The 24,781-nt window shown below is 38.8% G+C and overlaps 1 protein-coding gene and 1 long non-coding RNA gene across 2 annotated transcripts in view; one reads left to right on the plus strand and one right to left on the minus strand.

Moving 5' to 3' along the window:
• RNF150 (ring finger protein 150) overlaps nucleotides 1–24,781 on the plus strand; it is a 313,307-nt gene that overhangs the window by 173,035 nt on the left and 115,491 nt on the right. The window contains exon 2 of the mRNA XM_051819466.2: nucleotides 18,507–18,757. Within this exon, the coding sequence (XP_051675426.2) occupies nucleotides 18,507–18,757 (251 nt within the window). The remainder of the gene's footprint in view (nucleotides 1–18,506; nucleotides 18,758–24,781) is intronic.
• Nucleotides 1–24,781, minus strand: part of LOC103350692 (uncharacterized) — a 56,272-nt gene that overhangs the window by 14,042 nt on the left and 17,449 nt on the right. Inside the window, exons 3-6 of the long non-coding RNA XR_007909096.2 lie at nucleotides 18,867–19,011; nucleotides 18,643–18,705; nucleotides 17,740–17,812; nucleotides 5,231–5,389 (exon numbers count right to left, since the gene is read on the minus strand). This is a non-coding gene — a long non-coding RNA (uncharacterized lncRNA). The remainder of the gene's footprint in view (nucleotides 1–5,230; nucleotides 5,390–17,739; nucleotides 17,813–18,642; nucleotides 18,706–18,866; nucleotides 19,012–24,781) is intronic.

A 24,781-nucleotide genomic window follows, 5' to 3' on the forward strand; every position in this document is an offset into this window, starting at 1 on the left:
CCCACTACACATCAATGCTGGCCCCCAAAAAAGTGAATTTTATGGGGCAGACTCCATGGAAAATATGAAAGGTCTTTAAAATTTTCATGGAGAAGACGTACTATGGTAACAATTATGCATGGATTTCAGAACATTTTTGGATCAGAATGAACTTAGCTTTTCATTCCCTTTGTCCACAAATTTTTCAATAACCCTCAAAAAAGAGCCAGGAACATACAAGTATTTAAAAGAGTTTATAACCATAGCCCCTATGTGATGTATGCAAGGTAAGGAGGGGAGTGAAGGCAGGAGAGAACTGATGGAAAGCTGAAAGTAGATGGTGGGGTCAGTGAGCAAAGAGAGCTAGAAAAAGAGGAAGTGGATTTGGAAGGTGAAATCTTTGATGTCAAGATTTCAAAGAAGTGCAGTTGCTTGTGATGATAAGACAGGATAAGACTGTCGCTGTGGCGCAGCAGGTAAGCTGCTGCGCGCAGTGCCGGCATCCCATATGAGTGCCGGTTCTAGTCCTGGCTGCTCCACTTCCAATCCAGCTCTCTGCTATGGCCTGTGAAAGCAGTGGAAGATGGCCCAAGTCCCTAGGCCCCTGCACCATGTGGGAGAACTGGAAGAAGCTCATGGCTCCTGGCTTCAGATCAGCGCAGCTCCAGCCCTTGTGGCCAACTGGAGAATGAACCAGTGGATGGAAGCTCTCTTTCTCTCTTCCTCTCCTCTTCTCTCTGTATAACCCTGACTTTCAAATAAGTAAGTAAATCTAAAATAAAATTTAAAAAAAAGACTGAGGATAAGACAGTGAGAGTGTGTGTCTGAGGGAGATCAGGGGAGAAGGACCAGGGCAAACAGCTGACTGACCAAAGCACTGGAATTATGAACCAAGGAAACTCTGAGCTCCTTTAGCTAAGCACTAAAGGGAGTGATATTGGAGATAAACAGGAAGTTGGCAGGTGGCAGCAAAAAAGGGGGAGACTTGGTTTTAAGCCCAAGTGAAGAGAATCTCAAAAGATAAATGACTTTTGGGGGAGGGTGTGATGAAGCTAGGAGTAATGGGGTGGAAGTAGCAAGAAGGAACATGCACACCAAACTGTCTCAATAAAATAAATTGGAAAATATCTTAAAGTCTCAGTGTCCTTCTGTAGCAGCAAGATCAATAAAAGCATAAAAGAAAAAGAATTAAGGAGGTAAAGGGAGCATTCCAAGAAGAGATAAGGCTGGTAGGGAATTTGTTGATCAATGATGAAATTTCAGAGTCACGGAATAAGGGTCTGGGAATCAGTATATAAGTTGGAAATTAGGTTGGATTGGATGATGTACAGAGCAGTAAAGCTACAAAAAACTGGTGAATTCATGACCTAGGAAGCCTTGGGTGAAAAGGTAAATGGGGCTTATCTGAGGGAACCTGCCACAAAAAGAAATGGATTTATTATTTGTCCTTTGGTTCTTCGAGCCATCCAAACTTATTAATGTCTTCTTAATTTCTGAAGCAACAAGACAAATACCCCATCCAATTTTCTGCTAGTAAACATACTCAGGCAGACTAGAAGATACAACCAGGGGAACATGAGCTCATAGGTAACAGGAAGTATCACCATTATTAAAGATATTGCAGGATGAATAAGCACTGCATGAAAGAGAATGCTTTTTAAAAATGACTACTGATATTAAGTAAAAGAATATCCAGTGTGGCAGGATATAGAAGTTGTTAGAAAGCACCAATGGGACATATTTAGAATGAAAAATGTGATGATTTAATTGCAGAACACAATAAATGTGATAAAATACAAAATGCATATATCTAAAGACAAATTTATGAGCCCAAAGGTCAGTTAGAGCTGACTCTCAATAGAGTTTCTCAATCAGTAAAAGCAATCATAAAACCACATGAAATACCACTATGTACCCATGAAAAAGTAATAAAGCCCATGACCAGCATCCTATTGAATGAAGAGGAGCTGGAAGCATTCCCCCTAAGATACAGAACCTGGCAAAGATGCCAACTCACACCATTGCTATTTAATATAGTCCTAGAAGTTTTAGCCAGAGCCATTAGCCAAGAAAAAGAATCTAAAGGGATACGAATTGGAAAGGAGGAAATCAAACTGTCCCTATTTGCAGATGACATGATTCTAAATATAGGGGATCCAAAAGACTCCAGTGAGAGAATTCGGAACTCATAAAAGAGTTTGGTAAAGTGGCAGGATATAAAATCAACACACAAAAATCAGTAGCCTTTGTATATACAGACAATGCCATGGCTGAAAAAGAACTTTTGAGATCAGTCCCATTCACAATAGCTCCAAAAAGAATTAAATACCTTGGAATAAATGTAACTAAGGATGTCAAAGATCTCTATAATGAAAATTATAAAACACTAAAGCAAGAAATAGAAGAAGACATTAAAAATGGAAAAATCTTCCATGTTCATGGATTGAAAGAATCAACATCATCAAAATGTCCATGCTACCAAAAGTAATTTACAGATTCAATGTGATCCCAGTCAAAATTCCTATGACATTCGTCACAGATCTAGAAAAAAAATGATGCTGAAACTCATATGGAAACACAAGTGACCCTGAATAACTAAAGCAATGTTATACAACAAAAACAAAGCCAGATACAGCACAATACCTGATTTCAAGACATATTACATGGGGGCCAGCGCCGTGACTCACTTGGTTAATCCTCCGCCTGCGGTGCCGGCATCCCATATGGGCGCTGGGTTCTAGTCCTGGTTGCTCCTCTTCCAGTCCAGCTCTCTGCTGTGGCCCTGGAGGGCAGTGGAGGATGGCCCAAGTACTTGGGCCCCTGCACCCACGTGGGAGACCAAGGAGAGTCACCTGGCTCCTGACTTCAGATCAGCCCAGCACCAGCTGAGGCAGCCTTTAGGGGAGTGAACCAATGGAAGGAAGACCTTTCTCTCTGTCCTCTCTGTCTATAACTCTACCTGTCAAATAAAAATATTAAAATAAAAAAAGATAAATGGCAAAATAAAGTGTTTTATGAAAATGCAAAAAAAGACATATTACAGGGAAGTTATAATCAGAACAGCCTGGTAGTGGCACAAAAACAGATGGATAGACCAGTGGAACAGAATAGAAACTCCAGAAATCACACCATTCATGTACAACCAACTTATCTTTGACAAGAAGCAAAAATCAATCCCTGTAGCAAGGTACTACACATGGTACTGTGAAAATGGATCTCTGCATGCAGAATTATGAATCCAGACCCCTACCTTACACCTTACACAAAAATCCATTCAAAATGGATCAAGGTCTAAAATCTATTACCCAATACCATCAAATTATTAGAGAACATTGGGGAAACCCTGCAAGACACTGGCAAAGACTTTTTGGAAAAGACCCAGAAGCAAAGGTAATCAAAGCCAAAATTGACAAATGGGATTACAAAATCCATTTAAAATGGATCAAGGTCCAAAATCTATTACCCAATACCATCAAATTATTAGAGAACATTGGGGAAACCCTGCAAGACATTGGCAAAGACTTTTTGGAAAAGACCCCAGAAGCAAAGGTAATCAAAGCCAAAATTGACAAATGGGATTACATCAAATTGAGAAGTTTTTGTACTGCAAAAGAAACACTCATCAAAGTGAAGAGGCAGCCAACAGAATGGGAGAACGTATTTGCAAACTATTCAACTGCTAAAGGATTAACATCCAGAATTCATAAAAAGATCAAGAAACTCAACAACAACAAAACAGATTATCCAGTTGAGAAATGGGCAAAGAACTTGAACAGGCATTTTTCAAGAGAAGAAATTCAAATGGTCAACAGACACTTGAAAAAATGCTGGGGATCACTAGCCATCAGGGAAATGCAAATCCAAACCACAGTGAAGTTTCACCTTGCTCCAGTTAGAAAGGCTGTCATACAGAAACCAACAAGCAACAATTGCTGGCAAGGATGTGGGGGGAAAGATACCTGGTCCACTGTTGGTTGGAATGCAAACTGGTGCAGCCAATGTGGAAGATAGTATGGAGATATCAGAAATCTGAATATATATACTTACCATATGATCCAGCCATCCCACTCCTAGCAGTTTACCCAAACTAAAAGAAATAGGCATGTGAAAGAGTTATCTGTATCCCCATGCTCATTGCAGTACAATTCACAGTAGCAAAGAAATAGGAATCAACCCATCAACTGTTAACTAAAGAAATTATGGTATATATACACACTATGGAGTACTACTCACCTATAAAAAAAAATAAAATCCTGTCTTTTGCAACAAGATGGATGGAGCTGGAAACCATTACACTTAGTGAAATAAGCCAGTCCCAAAAAGACATATATGATATGTTTTCACTCATCTGTGGCAACTAACAGATTACCCATATGTGATGTATTTTAGTGAAAAGGACATTTCGAGATTTGATGATTGTTTACAGCCCTTGTCTCTTTTTTAAAAAATGATTTTATTTATTTGAGAGGTAGAGTTACAAACAGTGAGAGGGAGAGACAGAGAGAAAGGTCTTCCTTCCGTTGGTTCACTCCCCAAATGGCTGCAATGGCCAGAGTTGTGCCAATCCGAAGCCAGGAACCAGGCACTTCTTCCTGGTCTCCTATGTGGGTGCAGGGGCCCAAGGACTCGGGCCATCTTCTATGGCTTTTCCAGGCCGTAGCAGAGAGCTGGATCAGAAGAGGAGCAGCCAGGACTAGAACAGGAGCCCATATGGGATGCTGGCGCTGCAGGTGGAGGATTAACCTACTGCGCCAAAGCACCAGCTCCAGCCCTTGTCTCTTCTGTTGAGGAACAGTATATTTTTCCCCTTCATACTATTTGTTGAACTGTTTTACTTAGTGTAGGGTTAACTTTATAATATTAAGTAAACTGATTATCAATCTTTGTAAAATTTAAGAATGTGAGACAGAGGAGGAAGAAGTTTGGAGCTTGGATTGGGGAAGTATCACTATGTTCCTAAATCTGTATATATGAAATATATGAAACTTGTTTAACTTAAATAAAAAAATTTTTTAAAATGAAAAAATCAAATAATAGTAATACCAAATGCTAGCAAAGATTTAAGAAATTTATCATCCATACAATTTTGGTAGGAATATAAAATGATACAGCCACTCTAGATAATAGTTTGGCAATTTAGTTTTTAAATAAAATGAAACAGGAGACTGAGAAAGATGGCTGCTGAGTAAGATCCACTTATTAACTCCACACAGAAATACCAATTTGAATAGCCATTCACGTACCAGCCTACCTGTAGAAGAACTGGGAAAACCAAGTGAAAGTCCATAATGCCTGTATTTAATTGGTAATAAGAAAGTATGCTTGAAGAAAGCAAAAAGGAAAGAGTTGTCCACATCCTTTCCCCCTTGCAAACTCTGAACAGCACAGCATGGAGAGACATGCGTTCCACCTAGAGAGAGAGAGAGACAAGGAATTATATCTAGACCTGAGTTTAGTGCCAGTAGCAGGTCTGGTATAGTGAAAAGCCCATACTGGGCAGAGTCCCACAGCTCATGCTCCTCAGGTCAGTATCCATAAGTTAAGCCTTTAGAAGTGCATTTACCAAATGGCTAAGGTATTGCCTCTACCACCCCCATCCAAACTCGGGCTGCATAGCACAGAGGAAGACTCCTCCGCTGGCAATAGTCAGGAACATGAACATAGGATTATTCTTTACAGAGTGTGGAAGTACAAAATCCCTTATTAAAAAGGGAAATAAGCATATAACATTGTCGACCTATCTGTTGAGATCAACCCTGAAGCAAGTGCCACCTCACTTGGCAAGGAAAGGGTAAGCAGGAAGCCATGGCAGTCCCCACTTATGCCACAAATACTTGAGGCATTTACCACTGTGGATTCCTAAAACACTTGCAGCCACTTCAGCCCAGTCTGGGGAGCTGTTGAGTTGCTACAGCAACTGAGAAGCAGATGCTCATTCCTGTCCATCCTCTCTTGGCTCAACAGCCGTCCTGGAACAGGTCAGCTCTTAGAGGCCCCATGAAGTTACCTGTTCAGCCCTTGAATACTGACAGGTAGCTCCTCTGGGCACAATGGTATGGCCTATCCTCTCTGCAGTCCTCAGACCCTGACAGGCATCTCACCCTGCTTTGGGGCATGCCATGCTACACCAACCCAGGCCCATGGGGGTGGCCTCACCCTCACATGACCCACAGAAATTGATAGGTACCCTGACCCACAGCTACATGCACTACACCTAGAGCTGCTAGCAAATTTGTCCTACTTCAGGGAGCTGAATCTCAACTGGTGGGGCAGTTCCACCACAGCCCCTACAGCCAGACCACTGAGACACTTGCAAACTTTACCGATGTTGGTTATAGCTGATGAAGTCACATGGACACTAGACTAAACTCCCACCCAGATCCAAAACCAATGCAGCACCTACAACCAATATACTTGCCAGAAGAATTAGAAAATTAGTACTATCTGACCAGCCACATACTCAAAAACCAATTTAGGGACACAAGAAACATGAAAAAAATAGAGTAACATGATATGCACTCTAGCAACAGAACATAAAGAAGTAAAAATTGATGAACTGCTTGAAAAGAATTCAAAATAATAACTTTAAAGAAAAGTAATGAAACAAAAATGCAATGTTATACAGAGAGTTCAACAAAATTTGGAAGATAATTCATAATATGAATGAGAAATTTAACAGAGAGATTATAGAAAAGGCTTAATGAGAAATCTTGGAGCTAAATAAATAAATAAGTGAAATAAAAAGTACAGTTGAGAGCCTCTACAGCAAAAATGACCATGCAGAAGAAGGAATGTCTGAGCCTGGAGAAGGTCTTTTGAAATAATCCAGTCAGAAAGAAAAAAGAAAATATTAAAAGAACAAAGAAAATCTTAAGACTTATGGGGATACCATTTGGGGTTTCTGCTTTGGCATAGAAGGTTAAGCCTTGGCCTGCAGTTCTGACATCCCATATAGGCTCCAATTCAGGTACCAGCTGTGCTACTTCTGATTCAGCTCCTTGCTAATGTGCCTGGGAAAGCAGTGAAGGATGGCCCAAGTGCTTGGATTCGTGCACCCACATGAGAGACCCAGAAGAAGCGCCTGGCTTCAGCCTGGCTGAGCTGCAGCCATTTGGGGACTGAACCAGCAAATAGAAGATAACTAACCCCTCCCCTCCTCTCTCCTCTCCCTGAATTTCTGCCTTTCAATCAATAAAATAAATTTTTTTTTCAAAAGACTCATGGGGACACCATCAAGCAACCAAACATTTGTAGAATGAGTGTTGCAGAAGGAAAAGATAAGTTAAAAGTCAAGAAAATTTATTCAGTGAAATAATTGCTGAAAATTTTCTAAATCACAGGAAATATGTGGACATCCAGACCCAGAAAGTCCAAAAAACTCATAGTAAATTCAAATAGTAATCATCCTCTTCAATGTATATAATAGTCCAACTGTAAAAATGCAAAGAATGAATTCGTTTTTTTTGTTTTTTTTTTTTTTTTTTTTTTTTTTTGGACAGGCCAGAGTTAGACAGTGAGAGAGAGGGAGAGGGAGAGGGAGAGAGAGAGAAAGGTTTTCCTTCTTCTGTTGGTTCACCTCCCAAGTGGCTGCTACGGCCATGCTGCGCTGATCCGAAGCCAGGAGCCAGGTGCTTCCTCCTGTTCTCCCATGCAGGTGCAGGGTCCGAGGACCTGGGCCATCCTCCACTGCACTCCCGGGCCGCAGCAGAGAGCTGGACTGGAAGAGGAGCAACCAGGACAGAATCTGGCGCCCTGACCCGGACTAGAACCCGGGGTGCCAGCCCCACAGGCAGAGGATTAGCCTAGTGAGCCGCTGCGCCAGCCACAAATGATGAATTCTAAAATTAGCCAAAGAAGTGTCACATCACTTACAAAGAAACTCCCATTACTCTCATGACAGACATTTTGGCAGATACTTTAAATACTAGGAGAGACCAGGGTAAAATATTCAAGATCCTGAAGGAAAAAGATGTCCAGAATACCAGAATACTGTGAGGATAATTTTAAAAGTTCATAGAAAATGAAATTAAAAGATAAATCAATGTTGGGACAAGTAAACTTTAAGCTATTTGTAGTTTTTCATAGTACTCATTTGGCATAAACTTGGAATTCTGTGTCCTTAAGAATGAAGGAGAAATAACAAATAAAAGCTGATGGAATTCATCAACACCAGATTGAAATGCTTAAGGAAATCCTACATTAGAAGTGAAAGGACAATAAGTACCCACATGAAAGTACAAATAGTAATGGTAGAACAAATAGACAAAAGAGAACGAGGAGAAAGATTAGTGATTCTTATTTTATTTTTACTTTTTTTCCGAATTTGGTATACATTTAGTTAAGGATTTTTCACCTTTATCAGTTAGGACTATAGTTTTGTAATTATTTTTATTACACACATTAGGTTTTGATAAGAAGGTTATGTTGGTCTCTTAAAATAGGTTGGAAAGTGTCTCATCCTCTATTTTCTGTCTTATTATTTCTTCTTTACATGTTTATTAAAATTCACCATTTGAAATCATTTAGGCCGTTAGTGATCTCTGGGAAAATTTTTTTCAGTTTATTTCTGCACTTGAGGCTATTGAAATTTTTTTCTGTGTCAGTTCCTTGAGTTTGTGTTGATGAAGAAATAGGTGTCCTTCACATACAAAATTGTTGTCTTAAAATTGCTTACAATTCTTTAAAAATTAAAAATAGAGCTGCCCTATGATTCAGTAATCCCACTGCTGGGTATGCAGACAAAGGAAATGAAGTCGGTGTATCAAAGAGACTTTTTCGTTCTCATGTTTACTGTAGCAGCATTCACTATAGTCAACATACAGAATCACCTGAAGTGTATATCAACAAATGACTAAAGAAAATATGGTATATGTATATAATGGGATATTATTCAGCTATGAAAAGGGATGAAATTCTGTCATTTGCAACACCATGGATGAACCTGGAAGATACCATGTTAGGTGAAATAACCCAGGCAGGGAGGCAATGTGGCATGGTGGGTAAAGCCACTGCATGCAAACCTGGCATCCCATATGGGCACCAATTATAGTCCTGGCTGTTCCACTTCCAATTCAATTCCCTACTAATGTGCCTGGGAAAAGAGTGGAAGATGGGCCAAATGCTTGGGCCCCTTCACCCACATGGCCTTCTTCACCCAGAAGAAGCTCTTCACTTCAGCCTGGCCTAACCCAGTCATTGCAGCCGTTTGGGGAGTGAGTTGGTGGATAGAAGATCTTGGTCTCTATCTCTCTATCTGTTTAACTGCCTTTCAAATAAATAAATCTAAAAAAAAGATGAATACTACATTATCCCACTTATATGGAATCTCAAAAAGTTGATCTCATAGAAGCTGAGAGTAGAACTGTGGTTATGAGAGGGTGAGAAGGGGAGAGGTTCAGAAAAAATAAGAAGTCAATGGGTACAGTGTTATAGATTAATGATGTTCTCACCCCCAAAAAAGTGATGAATATTTGAGGTAGCAGATATGCTAATTTTCTAATTTGACCATTATACAATGTATACATACATTGAAGCATCACATTATAGTACCCCATAAATATGTATAATTATGTATCAGTCAAAAATAAAATAAAAACAGGCACTCAACTACCCTATGACCTACTGATTATACTCCTTGGCTTTTTAAAAAAAACTTTTTTAAAGATTTATTTATTTATTTGAAAGTGAGAGTAACAGAAAAACAGGGAAAGACAAACAGAGGTTTTCTGTCTGCTGGTTCTCTCCCCAGATGGCCACAACAGCCAGTGCTAAGATAGGCCATAGACAGAAATGAAGAGCTCCACTGGGGTCTCCATCATGGGTGGCAGGGACACAACCACTTGGGCCATCTTCCACTTCTTTCCAACGAGCATTAGCAGGGAGCTGGATCAGAAGCGTAGCATCCAAGATTGAACCAGCACTCATGTGCGATGCTGGTGTTGCAGGCGACAGTTTTACCCACTACACCGCAGTGCCAGCCCCCTATACTCCTTGGCTTTTATCCAAGAGAAATGAAAACATTCACACAAAAACCTGTAAACAGTGTTCATAGCACCTTTATTTATGATAGCCATAAACTGTCAGTAGCCTGTATATCTACCAGTTGGTAAATAACAGTGTGGTGTTCCACTTTCTATACCATGAAATACTCCTGAAGCAAAGATAAGAAATAAATTACTGATGCATGCATAGGTGGATGTTAAGAGCTTTATGCAACCCAATCTTGAAGAGCTGCATGCTGTAAAAATCCTAGAGATTAAAAAAATTATAAAGAATATATAAATGGGGGGCCAGTGCTATAGCTCAGTGGGTTAAGGCCCCAGCCTGAAGCACTGGTTTCCCATGTGGGTGTTGGTTCAAGTGTCAGCTGCTCCACTTCCAATTCAGCTCCATGCTAATGCACCCAAGAGGGCAGCAGAGGATGGCCCAAGTCCTTAGGCCCCTGCACCCACGTGGGAGACTGAGGGGAAGCTCCTGGCTCCTGGCTTTGGATCAGCTCAGCTCCAGCTGTTACAGATGGAAGATCTCTCTCTCTTCTCTCTCTCTCTCTTTAACTCTGTCTTTCAAATAAATAAAATAAATCTTAAAACATTAACAGAATATTCAATGCATTAATGATGAGTGATAAAATTAATAAAAATTAAAACAAATTTAAAAATGAAAAAAGTATATATAAGTGATCACTGGGGGTCGGAGAAGGGAAAGAGGAGAGAGGGAATTTTTTTGTGGTGATAGAATATTTTAATATCGTAATTGTGTTACTGTTAGTGGTTGTATGATGATAAAATGTAATAAAGTTATGCACAAAGACATTTATAAAATATGTATCTGCTATAACTGGTGAAATACAAGCTAGGTCTTTAGTTGACTGTGTCAATCAATTTCCTGTTTTAATAATGCATTGTAGTTGGAGGAAGCTTGGAGATGGGTCCATAGAATCTCTGTGTACTATTTTTGCCACTTCTTATTAGTCTATAATTATTTCAAAATGAATTATTTGTTCATATTTGGTTTTTTAAATTTTTTAATTCATTATTATTTCTTTGAGAGGCATAAAGACAGAAAGACAGATGGACAAATAGAGTTCCTGTACACTGATTTACTCCACTAATGAACTGATTCACTGCAAAAGCCAAGAGCTGGAAACTCAATCCGGATCTCCCACATGAGTGACAGGGACCCGAATACTGGAGCTGTCCCTTGCTTTCTCTTAGGGCATGCATTAGCAGGAAGCTGGAATCAGGACCCAGAGTCAGGACTCAAGCCCATGCACTCTGATAGGGGATGCAGGCGATTTAACTGCTAGACCTAGCATCTAAAGTGTTGTTAAGTGAAGGTGGAAAAGCACAAGAAATGTGAAGGTGAAAAGCATAGAACAATGGCTGTCAATATGAAAATAGTGGTTATAAGAGAGAAAAAACATAGAACATTTGAACAAAGTATGATGACAATTTTTTCAGAATAAAGCAAAATGAAATACTTCAGATTAAATGTGTTCATGCACTACCAAAATAACTGATGAGTACTCATAAGTAGACAGAGTGACATTTATCAACATCAAAGACTCTTCTAAAATATAACTCCAAAAGGTTATGGAGAGGAAGAACAGATCACTCCCAAAGAACAAGACTCATGATGACATCAGACCTCTCAACAGCAGCAGCACTGTGGGAAGATAGAACCATCATGAATATGCATGCCGTTAACTGGACCAACTTGATATAAATCAAGCAGCAACTGACAGTCCCTCAGAGAAAAACAGATGGATCAGCAGTTGCGTTAGACATTTTAATACATCTTTGTTAGGAAACTGATTGGAGGAACTTAAGCAGATTTATGGACAATCTGAACACAATTAATAAGCTTAAACAATGAGATATGCATACAAAGCCAAGAATAGGCCATTTTTTCATTGCAAACAGGACATCTACTCAAAAAGTGGCAATTAAGGGTCAATTTTCAGAGGTTGTGTGACTTAACTATAATGTAACAACAACAAAAAGTAATTAGTAAAATGAATAAAAATGACATGTATTCAGAAACTAAACATGTAATGCTAAATAACCAACCCTGATGAAAAATGAAAACTACATCTACAGAAACATTTTGTGTCTTTCAGAGAAGATGTATTGTGTAGTTCTCATCACATAAGGCTAATGTTTGCTAGGTTTATTCACAGATATTTTATGGCTTCTGCTTATATACAGATATCTTTTCCATTACATTTTTGGGTTTAGCATTACTGATATAAAGGCAGCTCTTCATTTTTGCACATTGATCTTGAATGTTGTGCTGAATAGTCATCTACATTTCATAGCAGAATTATCTTGGGTCTCATACATGGTATATGATACTCCAAATATTGAGAGTTTGTGCTCTTCCTTTCCAAGTATATTTTAAATATTTATTTTATGTACTTGCAAGGCAGAGTTACAAAGAGAGGCAGAAACAGAGAGACAAAGAGAGGTCTTCCATCTGCTGGTTCACTTCCCAAGTGCCCACAGTCCAGGAGCCCGGAACTCCATCAGGGTCTCCCGCATAGGTGACAGGTACACAAGTACTTGCATCATCTCCTGCTGCTTCCACAGGTTCATTAGTGGGGAACTAGAAAAGCAGAACACCAGAGACTTGAGCCGGCCACCTCTCATATGGGATGCTGGTTTCCCAGGCAGCAGCTTTAGACATGGTGGCACAATGCTGGTCCCCCTAAGTCACGTCATGCTGATTTCTTTCTCTGTTTGCACCATTATTATTTCTGTTGTCTAGGTTGGCTCAACTTTGTCTTAATATTTTCCCCCTGTTTAATGTAATATTTGGATGATACTCTTGTTTAGATAAGGTGTTTTCTTCTTCTGATCTTAATAAGTGCAAGAAGTATCATCCTGGAAAGGTGGATTCCTTGTCTAAGCATCTGGCAGCTCCTACATTGTGTATCTGAAGTTGCAGGGAAGGGTACCTGGAAACTAAGAGGCAAATACTCTGCCCTTCTATGCATAATACCGTAAAGTGGCTCATACATCAATGGCCAAATACTAATCACATAGCCACATCTAGTAAGGGAGGCTTAACTCGTTTCATTGAACAGCCTGTGCCTAGCTAAAACATTAATACTGTAGAAGAAATATAGATCATATATTGAAGGATAATGAGCTCAGAAGATAATCATAGGTTTCTTGCTTTAATTTCTTAATATACTAAGCAATCAGGATAGTTAATGAAATTCACTTCACTTGTTTCCTGTTTTTTCATTTTTTTTACTTATTTGATTTATTTGAAAGGTGGAAAGACAGACAGAAATCCCCTATCCACTACTTTATTCCCCAAATGCCCAAAACAATTAGGGCTGGTCCATGCTGAAGCTGTAAGCTAGGAATTCTGAGTTTCCAACATGGCAAGCAGGACCCAAATACTTGGGCCGTTACCCCTCCTCCAGTGCCACGGCTTACAAGGCTAATCCTCTGCCTGCGGCGCTGGCACTCCAGGTTCTAGTCCCGGTTGGGGTGCCGCTTCTGTCCCTGCTGCCCCCTTCCAGTCCAGCTCTCTGCTGTGGCCCAGGAAGTCAGTGGAGGATGGCCCAAGTGCTTGGGCCCTGCACCCACATGCGAGACCAGGAAGAAGTACCTGGCTCCTGGCTTCAGAGCGGCGCAGCACACCGGCCATAGCGGCCATTTAGGGGGTGAACCAACGGAAGGAAACCTTTCTTTCTGTCTCTTTCTCTCACTGTCTAATTCTGCCTGTCAAAAAAAAAAAAAAAAAAACCTTCATAGAAAAAACTTGTATTATGAAAAAAACTATTCATAGACTCAATTTGCTTTGTACCAAAATAAGCTTTTCTTTTAATTCTATTTTCTGTTAAGTGTTTCTGAAAGTGTTCTCATATTTAAGATTTTTGCCTGTGTTTATTAAGAATATATTTGTTGATGCAGACAGTGGTAGCACTTTGCATGTATGTAGTCCTGTGCAATTTTAAAATCATTTCACTACATTATTTCACTTGAGAATAGATGATAATTAGGAGCTGACTATATTTTAAAAAGCAGTAGATATTAACTGTATAAATAGAAAAGATCTACAAATGGAACAATGCAAGCTTCTCTTAATACTGCCTAAATTCTAAAGAACCAACAGTGAGGCAGAGAATAAAGTAAGGATTAGGGGGTCTGCAGGGGATTGCAAGAAGATTTTTGCTCACATGAACCCAGGGAAGGATGCTGTCATCCTGAGATGCCCAGGGAATAATGGGGCCGCAGGCTATGTATAGTTGCCAGCACTTTCCTGGTGTCTAGAAATTCTATTATTGCAGTGTTTAACCACCTGACTTGAATTTGCAGTAAAAGCTCTCCTGGTTGTTTAATATGATTTCTCTTTATGAATTCATACTTTGGTTCCTTATTATCTATGTATGTCAATTTGATAATGGCAGGTGAGTCCTCTCCTGGGAAAAGGAATTGCTAAAAATACAGCATATCCTGCCTTCCTCGGGCAGCTGCTTCATATATGTCCTTATCACAGTTCTCTCCCAGGGCTGAAGATCTTTTCCAGGACACACAATAATTATATAACAGCACTCACTCACCACTCAGAAGTACGAAGTGCCTTTGTGAGAAAAATATCTAGTAGGCTGAGGAGATTTTGCAAAAAGTGGCACTCACAGTGGTGAGGTGTTACCAAGACCATACAGTTGCTCAAATAACAGGACCCTTTGTAAATTTTCCAATGCAAAATATGCTATTTGTTTTAACTTCTCAGATCTAAGGCTGGGAGCCTCCATTGTGTTTGTGTGGTGGATCTATAATAGCAACTTAGGACAGCAACCCTAGATCACTCCAGTGGGTTTACAGCACCCCTCCACACACACTCCTCCACTCCAGCCTGCCACTGCTTCCTTCCTCCCCTGCCACCCCCCTACACACACACACACAGAAGTAAGTGTATTGCAGTTATACCTGGGAGAATCTGCTGACTTCTCTCTGATACCATAGCTGCACTTTACAAAGTGAAGCAAAGATGAGAGAACTGTCTGACATGTTTACACTGGTATCCATGTATCATCTAAACAAATTATCCTGGATTTTGTGCATTAATCAGAATGATAATTCTTGCAAATCTACTTTACTTTATATCAGTTTTTGGATACTCTGGATACGTAATTCTTAACAACTTTTTCTGTTAGGATAAATATATTTATATGTACAATACACACTAAGGATAACAGAAAAATATCCAGAAATTTCATTGAGAAGTAGGTATTGTGGCTCAGTGGTTAAGTTGCTACTTGGGATGTTTGCATGTCATATCTGAGTGCTGGGCTTCTAATTCAGCCTCTGTTTCAGATCCAGCTCCCTGCCACTCTGCACCCTGGGAGGCAACAATGATGGCTCAAGTATTTGGGCTTCTGCCACCCATGTGGAATTCCAGGCTCCTGGCATCAACCTGGCCCAGCACTGGCTGTTGTGGGCATTTGGAGAGTGAACCAAGGGATGAAAAGATCTCTCTCTCTCTCTCACACATACACACAGCCTTTCAAATAAAGAAATAAAAGCTTTAAAAAACAATGAACTTCTCTGAGTTTTTATCATTAAGAGTGCTAGAAATGTGAATATTGGAAATGACTACAGTTGAAACCCACCCCACTGAGTTTGTACTGCTTGTCATTCCATGGAGATGTCATATATTATTTAGGCACAACAGTGGCACAGACAAAGCAATGTCACTCTAAGCACTGAAGTTTAAAATAAATGCTTTAAAATAGTTAATTATACTTTACCATACAGGAAGAGAAAATGTTTTCCCAGGTCCCACAAAATGCATACTGAGTAATTTAAACCTTTGTAAAGATCCAAAATTTGATGGCCTATTTTTAAGAAACTGAACTGGGATTTAAAACAAGCTGTCCACTTCCAGAGCCCCAGTCTATACTCTTAGAAGGCATAGTATCTGAAGTATAAAGTGGAAAATGGGAAAAATGAAAGGAAGAGAAATAGTGAAGGAAGATATAAGATAGCAGATAGTAAACATGTTAAAACTTACACAGCTAGCACAGTCTGGTCCTGACTAAGTAAAAGACAGGAAAACTTTACAGAAAAAAATAAAATAAAATAAAGTATACAGTAGACCCAAATATATCTGAGAATTTTCCTCCTTTCTGCCAATCACATTATAAGAGCTCAATGAGTATTATATCATTGTTAAATCACAATCCGGTTATTCAAGATCTAAAAGTAAAAATATATAAGGTTTTGAGAAACTATTTGTGATGAGTATCTCTATCATCTTGGGTGGAGAAGAACTTTCTAATAAACAGGGTATCAAAACTGGAAACAATATGAGCTATTTTACTGAAATTTGACTTCTAAAAATGTAAAACTGTGCATCCTCTGAGCATCCAGAGTCTCATAAATAATCCTAGAAACCCCCCCCCCCCAGGCCAGCGCTGTGGCTCACTAGGCTAATCCTCCGCCTGCAGCGCCGGCACCCCGGGTTCTAGTCCCTGTCGGGGCACCGGATTCTGTCCCGGTCGCTCCTCTTCCAGGCCAGCTCTCTGCTGTGGCCCGGGAGTGCAATGGAGGATGGCCCAAGGACTTGGACCCTGTACCCCATGGGAGACCAGGAGAAGCACCTGGCTCCTGGATCAGCGTGGTGTGCTAGCCGCAGTGCGCCGGCCGCAGCAGCCATTAAAGGGTGAACCAACGGCAAAGGAAGACCTTTCTCTCTGTCTCTCTCTCACTGTCCACTCTGCCTGAAAAAAAAAAAAAAAAAAAAACAAAAAAACCACATTTAATTCTATAGCCTTAAACAAATATGGCTGAAGAATATAAATAAGGGAATAAATTCAATGAAAAAGCATTATTCCGCCATGACTTAAATATCTCTAAAATAGTAGCAGCACCAGGATGAGCCTCGCCAGGCCAGATTAGTCCAGTATACAAAGAAGATCATGTTTCTGTAGAGACAAAACCTGCCAGCAGCCTTAATCCCTTAGAAAACCTCAGACCACATGCAGCCATTAGCCAAAGTAAACATGAAATGAGAGGCAGGGTTAGCATTGTCAGTAAAGTCTGCAAAGTTGGAATTAAAGCCATCAGTTTCAGTAAGTCTCAGAAATGACAGCCAAACCCAAACACTCGGTGACTTTATGATTTTGCATTTGGACCAATGCAAGGGTCTTAGGAATTGTGAGACAGATAATTGATGTAGCATACACAGATACCTTATTATGTGGTTAGGTTTTTAAGTACTTGTTCAGCCTAAGTGAAATACCATGAAGAGATGTGGGATTGAAAACATGTACACAAATCAAGGTCAAATGTCAGCCCTGAGTAGCTTCTAAGAGATTTACAACACCCCTAGCAAATGTAATCCAGTAGGTGAATCTAGTGATTGAATTCAGCGTGTGAATAAGGCCAGCTTTAAAAAAATACAGTGGAGTTTAATTTTTGTCCTGAATCTACAACATCCTACTTGCAAACTTTCTCCCTTTAATTAGCACTCACCCCAGGTAATGAGATATGTCCATGTGGATATGTGTTTTACATGCCCTCGTGGTCTTACATCTTTCTATATGGTTTGAATTGGGGTGATTGCTGAGAATGCATCCTAGTGAAATTGGCATTCACTCCCATGTATCAGTCACAATGACATGTTAAGTTGGTTTCTTAGAGTCTTGTATCACATCCTTATCAGACTCCCTGGTGGAGACTCCATAATTGTTCACCAATTATGCATCTCATATTGTCACAAAACACAGGGACAATAACTTACATAATTCAGGTTCAAGAAGGATGCCGTATCTGCTTCAGACTGTCCAATAACAGGGGGGATGTGGTTGGAGTATCTGAAAGTGGGGGCAAAGCAGTCATGGAGTGATCTGTACTGTCTCCGTCTTCCCTTTGCTTGGTGTGAGGTCACATAGCTGTTTCCATTGAATTAAGTCAAATAAGGAGAAAATTGCTCTGAACCCATTATTTCAAGTTAACAGATCATATTACAGCTCTTTGAGAAACCTTTTTTTCTGGTTGCTTGGGTATTCACTATAGGAGAAAATTGCCTTGGAAATGATATATAGAGATCTGTAATTGAATATTCTCAGTGTCTATGTAGGGAAAAGGAGAAAGCTCTCAGGTGGCACAAAACTGGGCATTATACTCTTTGCAATGGGCACAAAATGCCCTTTTCCCCTGATCAGAGGCTCTGTGGAATGTACCATACAACTAAAAAATGGGATGGCTGGGAAGGGTGTATGTTTATCAGACCCAGGGTCAACTCCTTGAAAAGTTGGGAAAAGAGTTGTGTGACTGTGACCTCATTGCTCCCAAAATCATGGTCTGAGTGCAGGCTTTTTTCTCACATGTAAGACAGCAGCATCCCTACAAAGCTGCACAGAGAAACTTTGACTTGGTTTCTGACTCTTCTATCTCCTTAGCCTGGCCTGGAATCCTGCAAAGTAGTGTCTGTCTCTGTGTTCTTCACTTCACTTCACTATGACTTCCTCCCTCATCTTCTCACACTTCTTGTCCCTCTCACCACAGGTGTAGAAGACATAGTGGCCATAATGATTCCTGAACCCAAAGGAAAGGAGATCGTGAGCCTGCTGGAGAGAAACATCACCGTGACAATGTCCATCACCATTGGGACCCGGAACCTGCAGAAATACGTGAGCCGCACCTCGGTTGTGTTCGTCTCCATCTCCTTCATTGTCCTGATGATCATTTCCCTCGCATGGCTGGTCTTTTATTATATCCAGAGGTTTCGATATGCAAATGCCAGGGACAGGAACCAGGTGAGTAGACAAAAGTATAAAAAACAAAAACAATTGTTATGAAAGCAATATACAATACTTTATCAACTTTGAAAATCACAAAAAAATACTAAGATCAAGACAAAATTACCTCTTCCACCCCAACTCAACATAAATACTGTTAACAATTCTTGTTTAGCTTCTCCGATATTCTCCAAGTATACATATTTTGATGTTTTAGTGGGATTGTTGTAGATAATTTGCTTCACATCCCTACTGCTCATTTTTTGGATAATCTATGTAATTGGGTGCATACAAGGGGAAGAAAGAGAAAACAAGCTGATATTATGCTAATAGTGTTAACATCAGAGCTAGTATTTCCTCCTTGTGAACAGATGAATAAAAGGAGATACACATTAAGGCTATTTTTAAATGCTATTGATTTTTAACATATATACACATGGTATAAAATGCAGAAGGTATAAAATTGACATAAATTAAAAGTAATTTCTGATGCATCCTTCTCTCTCAGGTGCCTGTCTATGGACTATCTTTTCTTCCAGGGATATTCTATACACTGTAAACACTTGTGCTGACACAGATTGGGTGTCTCTTATCCAAATACCTGGAACCAGAAGTATTTCAGATTTCAGTGTTTTGTTGTTTTTTGTATTTTGGAATATCTGCATATTTGCACACAGTGAGATATCTTGGGTATGCGACCCAAATGGAAACACAAAATTTATTTATGTGGGGGCTGGCATTGTGGTTCAGAAATTTGAACCACCACTTGCAACAACAGCATCACATATGAGCATCAGTTCAAGTCCTGACTGCTCCACTTCTGATCTAGGTCCTTGCAATTCACTGGGGAAGGCAGTAGAAGATGCCTCAAGTACTTAGGCCCCTGCTACCTTTGTGAGACACCTGAATGGGGTTCCAAGCTCCTTGCTTTAACCTGCCCCAACACCTGCCATTGTAGTCATTTAGGGAGTGATCCAGCAGATCTGTGCCTATATCTTTCCTCTCTCTGCAATTCTGCCTTTCAAATGAAGAAATCGTTGTAAAAAGAAAATAAATTCACTTAAGTGTATACATCAGCATGTAGGCTGAAGATAATTTTATACATTTTTGTAGTGTGCCTGAATGTTGACTGGAACCTTTCACATGAGGGTGAGATATAGAATTTTCCACTTGTGCCATCATACTGGAGCTCTAAAAGTTTTGGATCTTAGAGCATTTCAGATTTTATATTTTCAAGTTAAGGATACTCAAGCTTTATATATATATATATATATATATATATATATATATATATATATATATATATAAATGATAGCAATCTTTACTATGAATCCTTGTCTCTCACTTCATCTTGGAGATTCATTCATATTAGACAAGCTAAGCTGCCTCCTAATTTCTAATGCATAGCATTTCATTGTGTACATGTCATGTTTATTTATCACTTTCCATTAATGGGCATGTCTTCTATTACAAAAAAAAAGAGCACATGTGATACTAATACATGGTGAGTATATCTATCTCATAAATCCTGGAAATGTAATGGCCAGAACAATGGTATGTGTATTTTAAATTATGACAGGGACTAGGGCGAGCACCGTGTCTCACTTGGTTAATCCTCTGCCTGCGGTGCCAACATCCTATATGGGCACCGGTTTCTAGTCCCGGTTGCTCCTCTTCCAGTCCAGCTCTCGGCTGTGGCTCAGGAGGGCAGTGGAGGATGGCCCAAGTGCTTGGATCCTGCACCCACATGGGAGACCAAGAAGAAGCACCTGGTTCCTGGCTTCGGGTCGGCACAGCGCCGGCCGTAGCGGCCATTTGGGGTGTGAACCAATGGAAGGAAGACTTTTCTCTCTGTCTTTGTCTCACATTGTCTATAACTCTACCTGTCAAATAAAAAAAAAATTATGATAGGGACTACAAAATTGTCTGCCAAAAAAATGTTGAACCAATTTCTACTATAGGCAGTAATGTTGTCTCATCATATCCTAACCAAATGAATGTGTTACAGCTTTTTTATATATGATTTGATAAAATTAGAAGTGATAGCATATTTTTCTTATTATAAGTAATAATTGAACATTTTTTCAATACAATAGAAAAAGTGAAATATCTGTTGATATCATTTAACCACTTTCAATTGAGTTGGTCATTTTCTTTTACTGTCTATAAGATTTTTTATTAATTAAAGAAAGTAACCATTTTTGTGATACAGGATTCGTTTTTCCTCAGCTCACTCATAATTTGCTTTGATTTTTATCTATTATGCTTTTAGCTATGCAGAAATATTTGGCTTTTACATAACTGAAAAATTTTAACATTTATTTTATTTATTTGAGGGTTAGAGTTACAGAGAGAAGGAAAGCCAAAGAGAGAGATCTTCCATCTACTGGTTCACTCCCCAGATGGCCACAAAGGCCAAGGCTGGGCAGATTCAAAGCCAAGATCCAAGAGCTTCTTCTGGGTCTCTCACATGGTTACAGGAGCCCAAACACTTGGGCCATCTTACACTGCTTTCCCAAGCCATCAGCAGTGAGCCGCATTGGAAGTGGACATCGGGACTCAAACCGGTGCCCATGAGCAATGCCAGCACTACAGGCAGAGTTTTAACTTACTACTACACAGTGCCAGCCCCATAACTGAATTTATTAATCTTTTTAAATAGCTCCCAAGTTTTATGTAAGATTTTCCACATGTTAAGACCATAGAAAAACATTTTCTCATTTTTGCATCAACTACATTTTTGCTTCCATTTTTATGATTAAATCTTCAATCTGCAGTAAATAGTGAACAAGAGGGCCTAGATAACTTTTTCTTCAAATTTTGTAATTGGTGTTGATTAAGTAGTTCGATCTTTCCACGTTCATATACAGTATACCCATTCAGCATATATCAGATACCCATATGCACTTGGTTCTGCTTCTGTACTCTCTAAACTGTGCTGTTAATCGGTTTGACTGCTCACACTCCAGGACCATCTATTTTGGGTGGTGCTCTAGAATTATAGCATGTCTTATATGTGTTCATCCTAACGTTATTTCTCTAACTTCACTTTTTCCATGTTGAATCAGTTTTTAAATTTGTAAAATAATTTAAGAGACATTTATATAAAATTGAAACTGAATCTTGATGAAGAATGGGATGGGAGAGGGAGTGGGAGATGGGTGGTTGTGGGTGGAGTGGGAGGGAGGTTATGGGGGGAAAAGCCGCTATAATCTGAAAGTTGTACTTTGGAAATGTATAGTTATTAAATAAAAGTTGAAAAAAATAAAACTATTATAAACAAAATAGAGACATTTATAAACTTATGAAGTACTTCTTTTCCAGACATAATATATGTTTTCCCTTTACTCAATTCTTCTTTTTGTCTCCAATATAATTGTAAAATTTTCTTATTAATCTTCTACATTCTTCTATATATTCCTAAGTATTTAATCATTATGTTGCTATTACAAAATCAGTTCTCTACTTCACATCAGAAGTGTTTTTACTTTACAATATTTTATACAAGGCTACTATTGATAGCCTTGTTATCATCTTAATGATAGTAATATTGTGTAGTATTTATTATATACATGTTGTTCTAAAAGCTCTCTGTATATTTATATACCTAATCTCATTAATTTTCCCATAATAGATCATTGTATTATCCCCATCAGAAAAGGAAACTGGACACAAAGAGGGTAAACAACTTGGCCAAAATCACACCACTGGTTACTAACAGAGTTGGCAATTGAACCACAGAAGGATGCTCTTTACTATTAGTTGTAGTATTTGTGATTATTTAGATTACTAGGATTATATTATTAATACAGTTAATGATAATTTAGTTCTTTCAGACTTTAAACATCCTGTTTTTTCTTTTATCTAATCTCATTGGTTTGCCTTAAAAAAATCTCTAGAATAAGCTAAAATAAGGTACAGACATATTTCTTTTCCTGAACTATTTAATAGAAACATCTTCTTTTTCATGGGATTATTTTCATCATTTTACTTTTTCTTGTTTCCATGTACAGTCTTCTAGGTTGAGATATATATTTTATCATGTTGTAAATTATATTATATAATACCCACTTAAATCTACTTTGTTAAGAGTTTTAATCAAGAATGAATGGTCAGTTTTAACAAATGCCCTTTCTTCAGCTATGGTTAAAGTTTCCTCTTTAGAGTCATTAAAAAATATGGATTCCATTAGTGGACTTTCTAACAATGAACCATCTTGAATTTCCAGTACATATTGTTCCTTATCTAATGTGTGCTGGATTGTATTCATTAATGTATCACATTTTACTTTAATATTCATATGTGAAATTTGTCCATGTTTCACGATTTTAACATGTTTAGGTTATGGTTGAACTGGCTTTAGAAGACAAATTTGCAAACTATTCCCTATTTTCTGTAACCTAGACCTGTAGTGTCCAGAATAGTAGTTACTAGCCACTTGTCACTATTTAGATTAATTAAAATTCTGTTCTGGTGACATATCAGTTGCATTTTATGTGGGAGATTCAGACTCCAATACAATAGTTTTGGGGGTCTTCAATACCACACTTTCAGCATTGGACAGATCAGCCAGACAGAAGATTAGTAAGTTAATTGACACTATAGAGCAAATGGACCTAACTGATATCTATAGAACTTTTCATCCTACAGTTGCAAAATACATATTCTTCTCACCAGTGCATGGAACTTTCTCCAGAATAGACCACATGCTAGGCCATAAAGGAAGTCTTAGCGAATTCAAAAAAATCAAAATCATTCCATGCATCTTCTCTGACCACAATGGAATGAAGCTGGAAATCATCAACTCAAAAATCTCTAAAACATATGCAAGCACAGGGAGACTGACCAACATGCTCCTGAATGAAGAGTGAATCATATAAGAAATCAAAAGAAAAATAAAAAAGCTTATATAAGTGAATGAAGATGGCAATCCAACATATCAAAATTTATGAGAAACAGCAAAAGCAGTGTTAGGAAAGTTCATAGCAATTAGTGACTACATCAAGAATTTGGAAAGTCATCATAAAAATTATCTAACAATACATGTAAGAACCTAGAAAAACAACAGCAAACAAAAACCAAAATTAGTAGGAAAAAAGAAATAATTAAAATTAGAGAAGAAATAAACAAAATTAAAACCAGAAAAAAAGATAATACAAAAGATCAGAGAAACAAAGAGCTAGTTTTTGGAAAAAAATTAAACAAAATTTACACACCTTTGATCCAACTGATCATAAAAAGGGAGAAAACCCAAATTAATAAAATTAGAGATGAAAAAGGAAATATAACAGTAAATACCACAGAAATAAAAGAATCATCAGAAATTACTGCAAAGAGCTGTATGCCAACAAACCAGGAAACCTAGAAGCAATGGATAGTTTCCTGGATACATACAACCTACCTAAATTGAGCCATACAGACATGGAAAACCTAAAAAATACAATAAATAAGACAGAAATTGAATCAGGAATAAGGACCCTCCCAACAAAGAAAAGTCAAGACCAGACAGCTTCATTGCTGAACTTACCAGACATTTATTTATTTTTTTAAGATTTTATTTATTTGAGAGGTAGCATTACAGACAGTGAGAGGGAGAGACAGGGATAAAGGTCTTCTTTCCATTGGTTCACTTCCCAAATGACCACAACAGTGGGAGATAAGCTGATCCAAAGCCAGGAGCCAGGGGATTCTTCCCAGTCTCCCATGTGGGTGCAGGATCCCTAATACTTAGGCCATCTTCTGCTGCTTTCCCAGGCCACAGCAGAGAGCGAGATTGGAAGAGGAGCAGCCAGGACTTGAACTGGCACCCATTTGGGATGCTAGTATGGCAGAAGGAGGATTAACCTACAGTGCCACAGCGCCAGCCCTTACCATACATTTAAAGAAGAACTAACCCAATGCTTCTCAAGCTATTTGAAACAATTGAAAGGGAGGGAATCCTCCCAAACACCTTCTTTGAAGCCAGCATCACCTAAATTCCTAAACCTGAAAAAGATACAATAGAGAAAGAGAACTACAGACAAATTTCCCTGATGAACATAG

This window comes from Oryctolagus cuniculus, chromosome 8, assembly GCF_964237555.1.
Source record: "Oryctolagus cuniculus chromosome 8, mOryCun1.1, whole genome shotgun sequence".
Taxonomy (NCBI): domain Eukaryota; kingdom Metazoa; phylum Chordata; class Mammalia; order Lagomorpha; family Leporidae; genus Oryctolagus; species Oryctolagus cuniculus.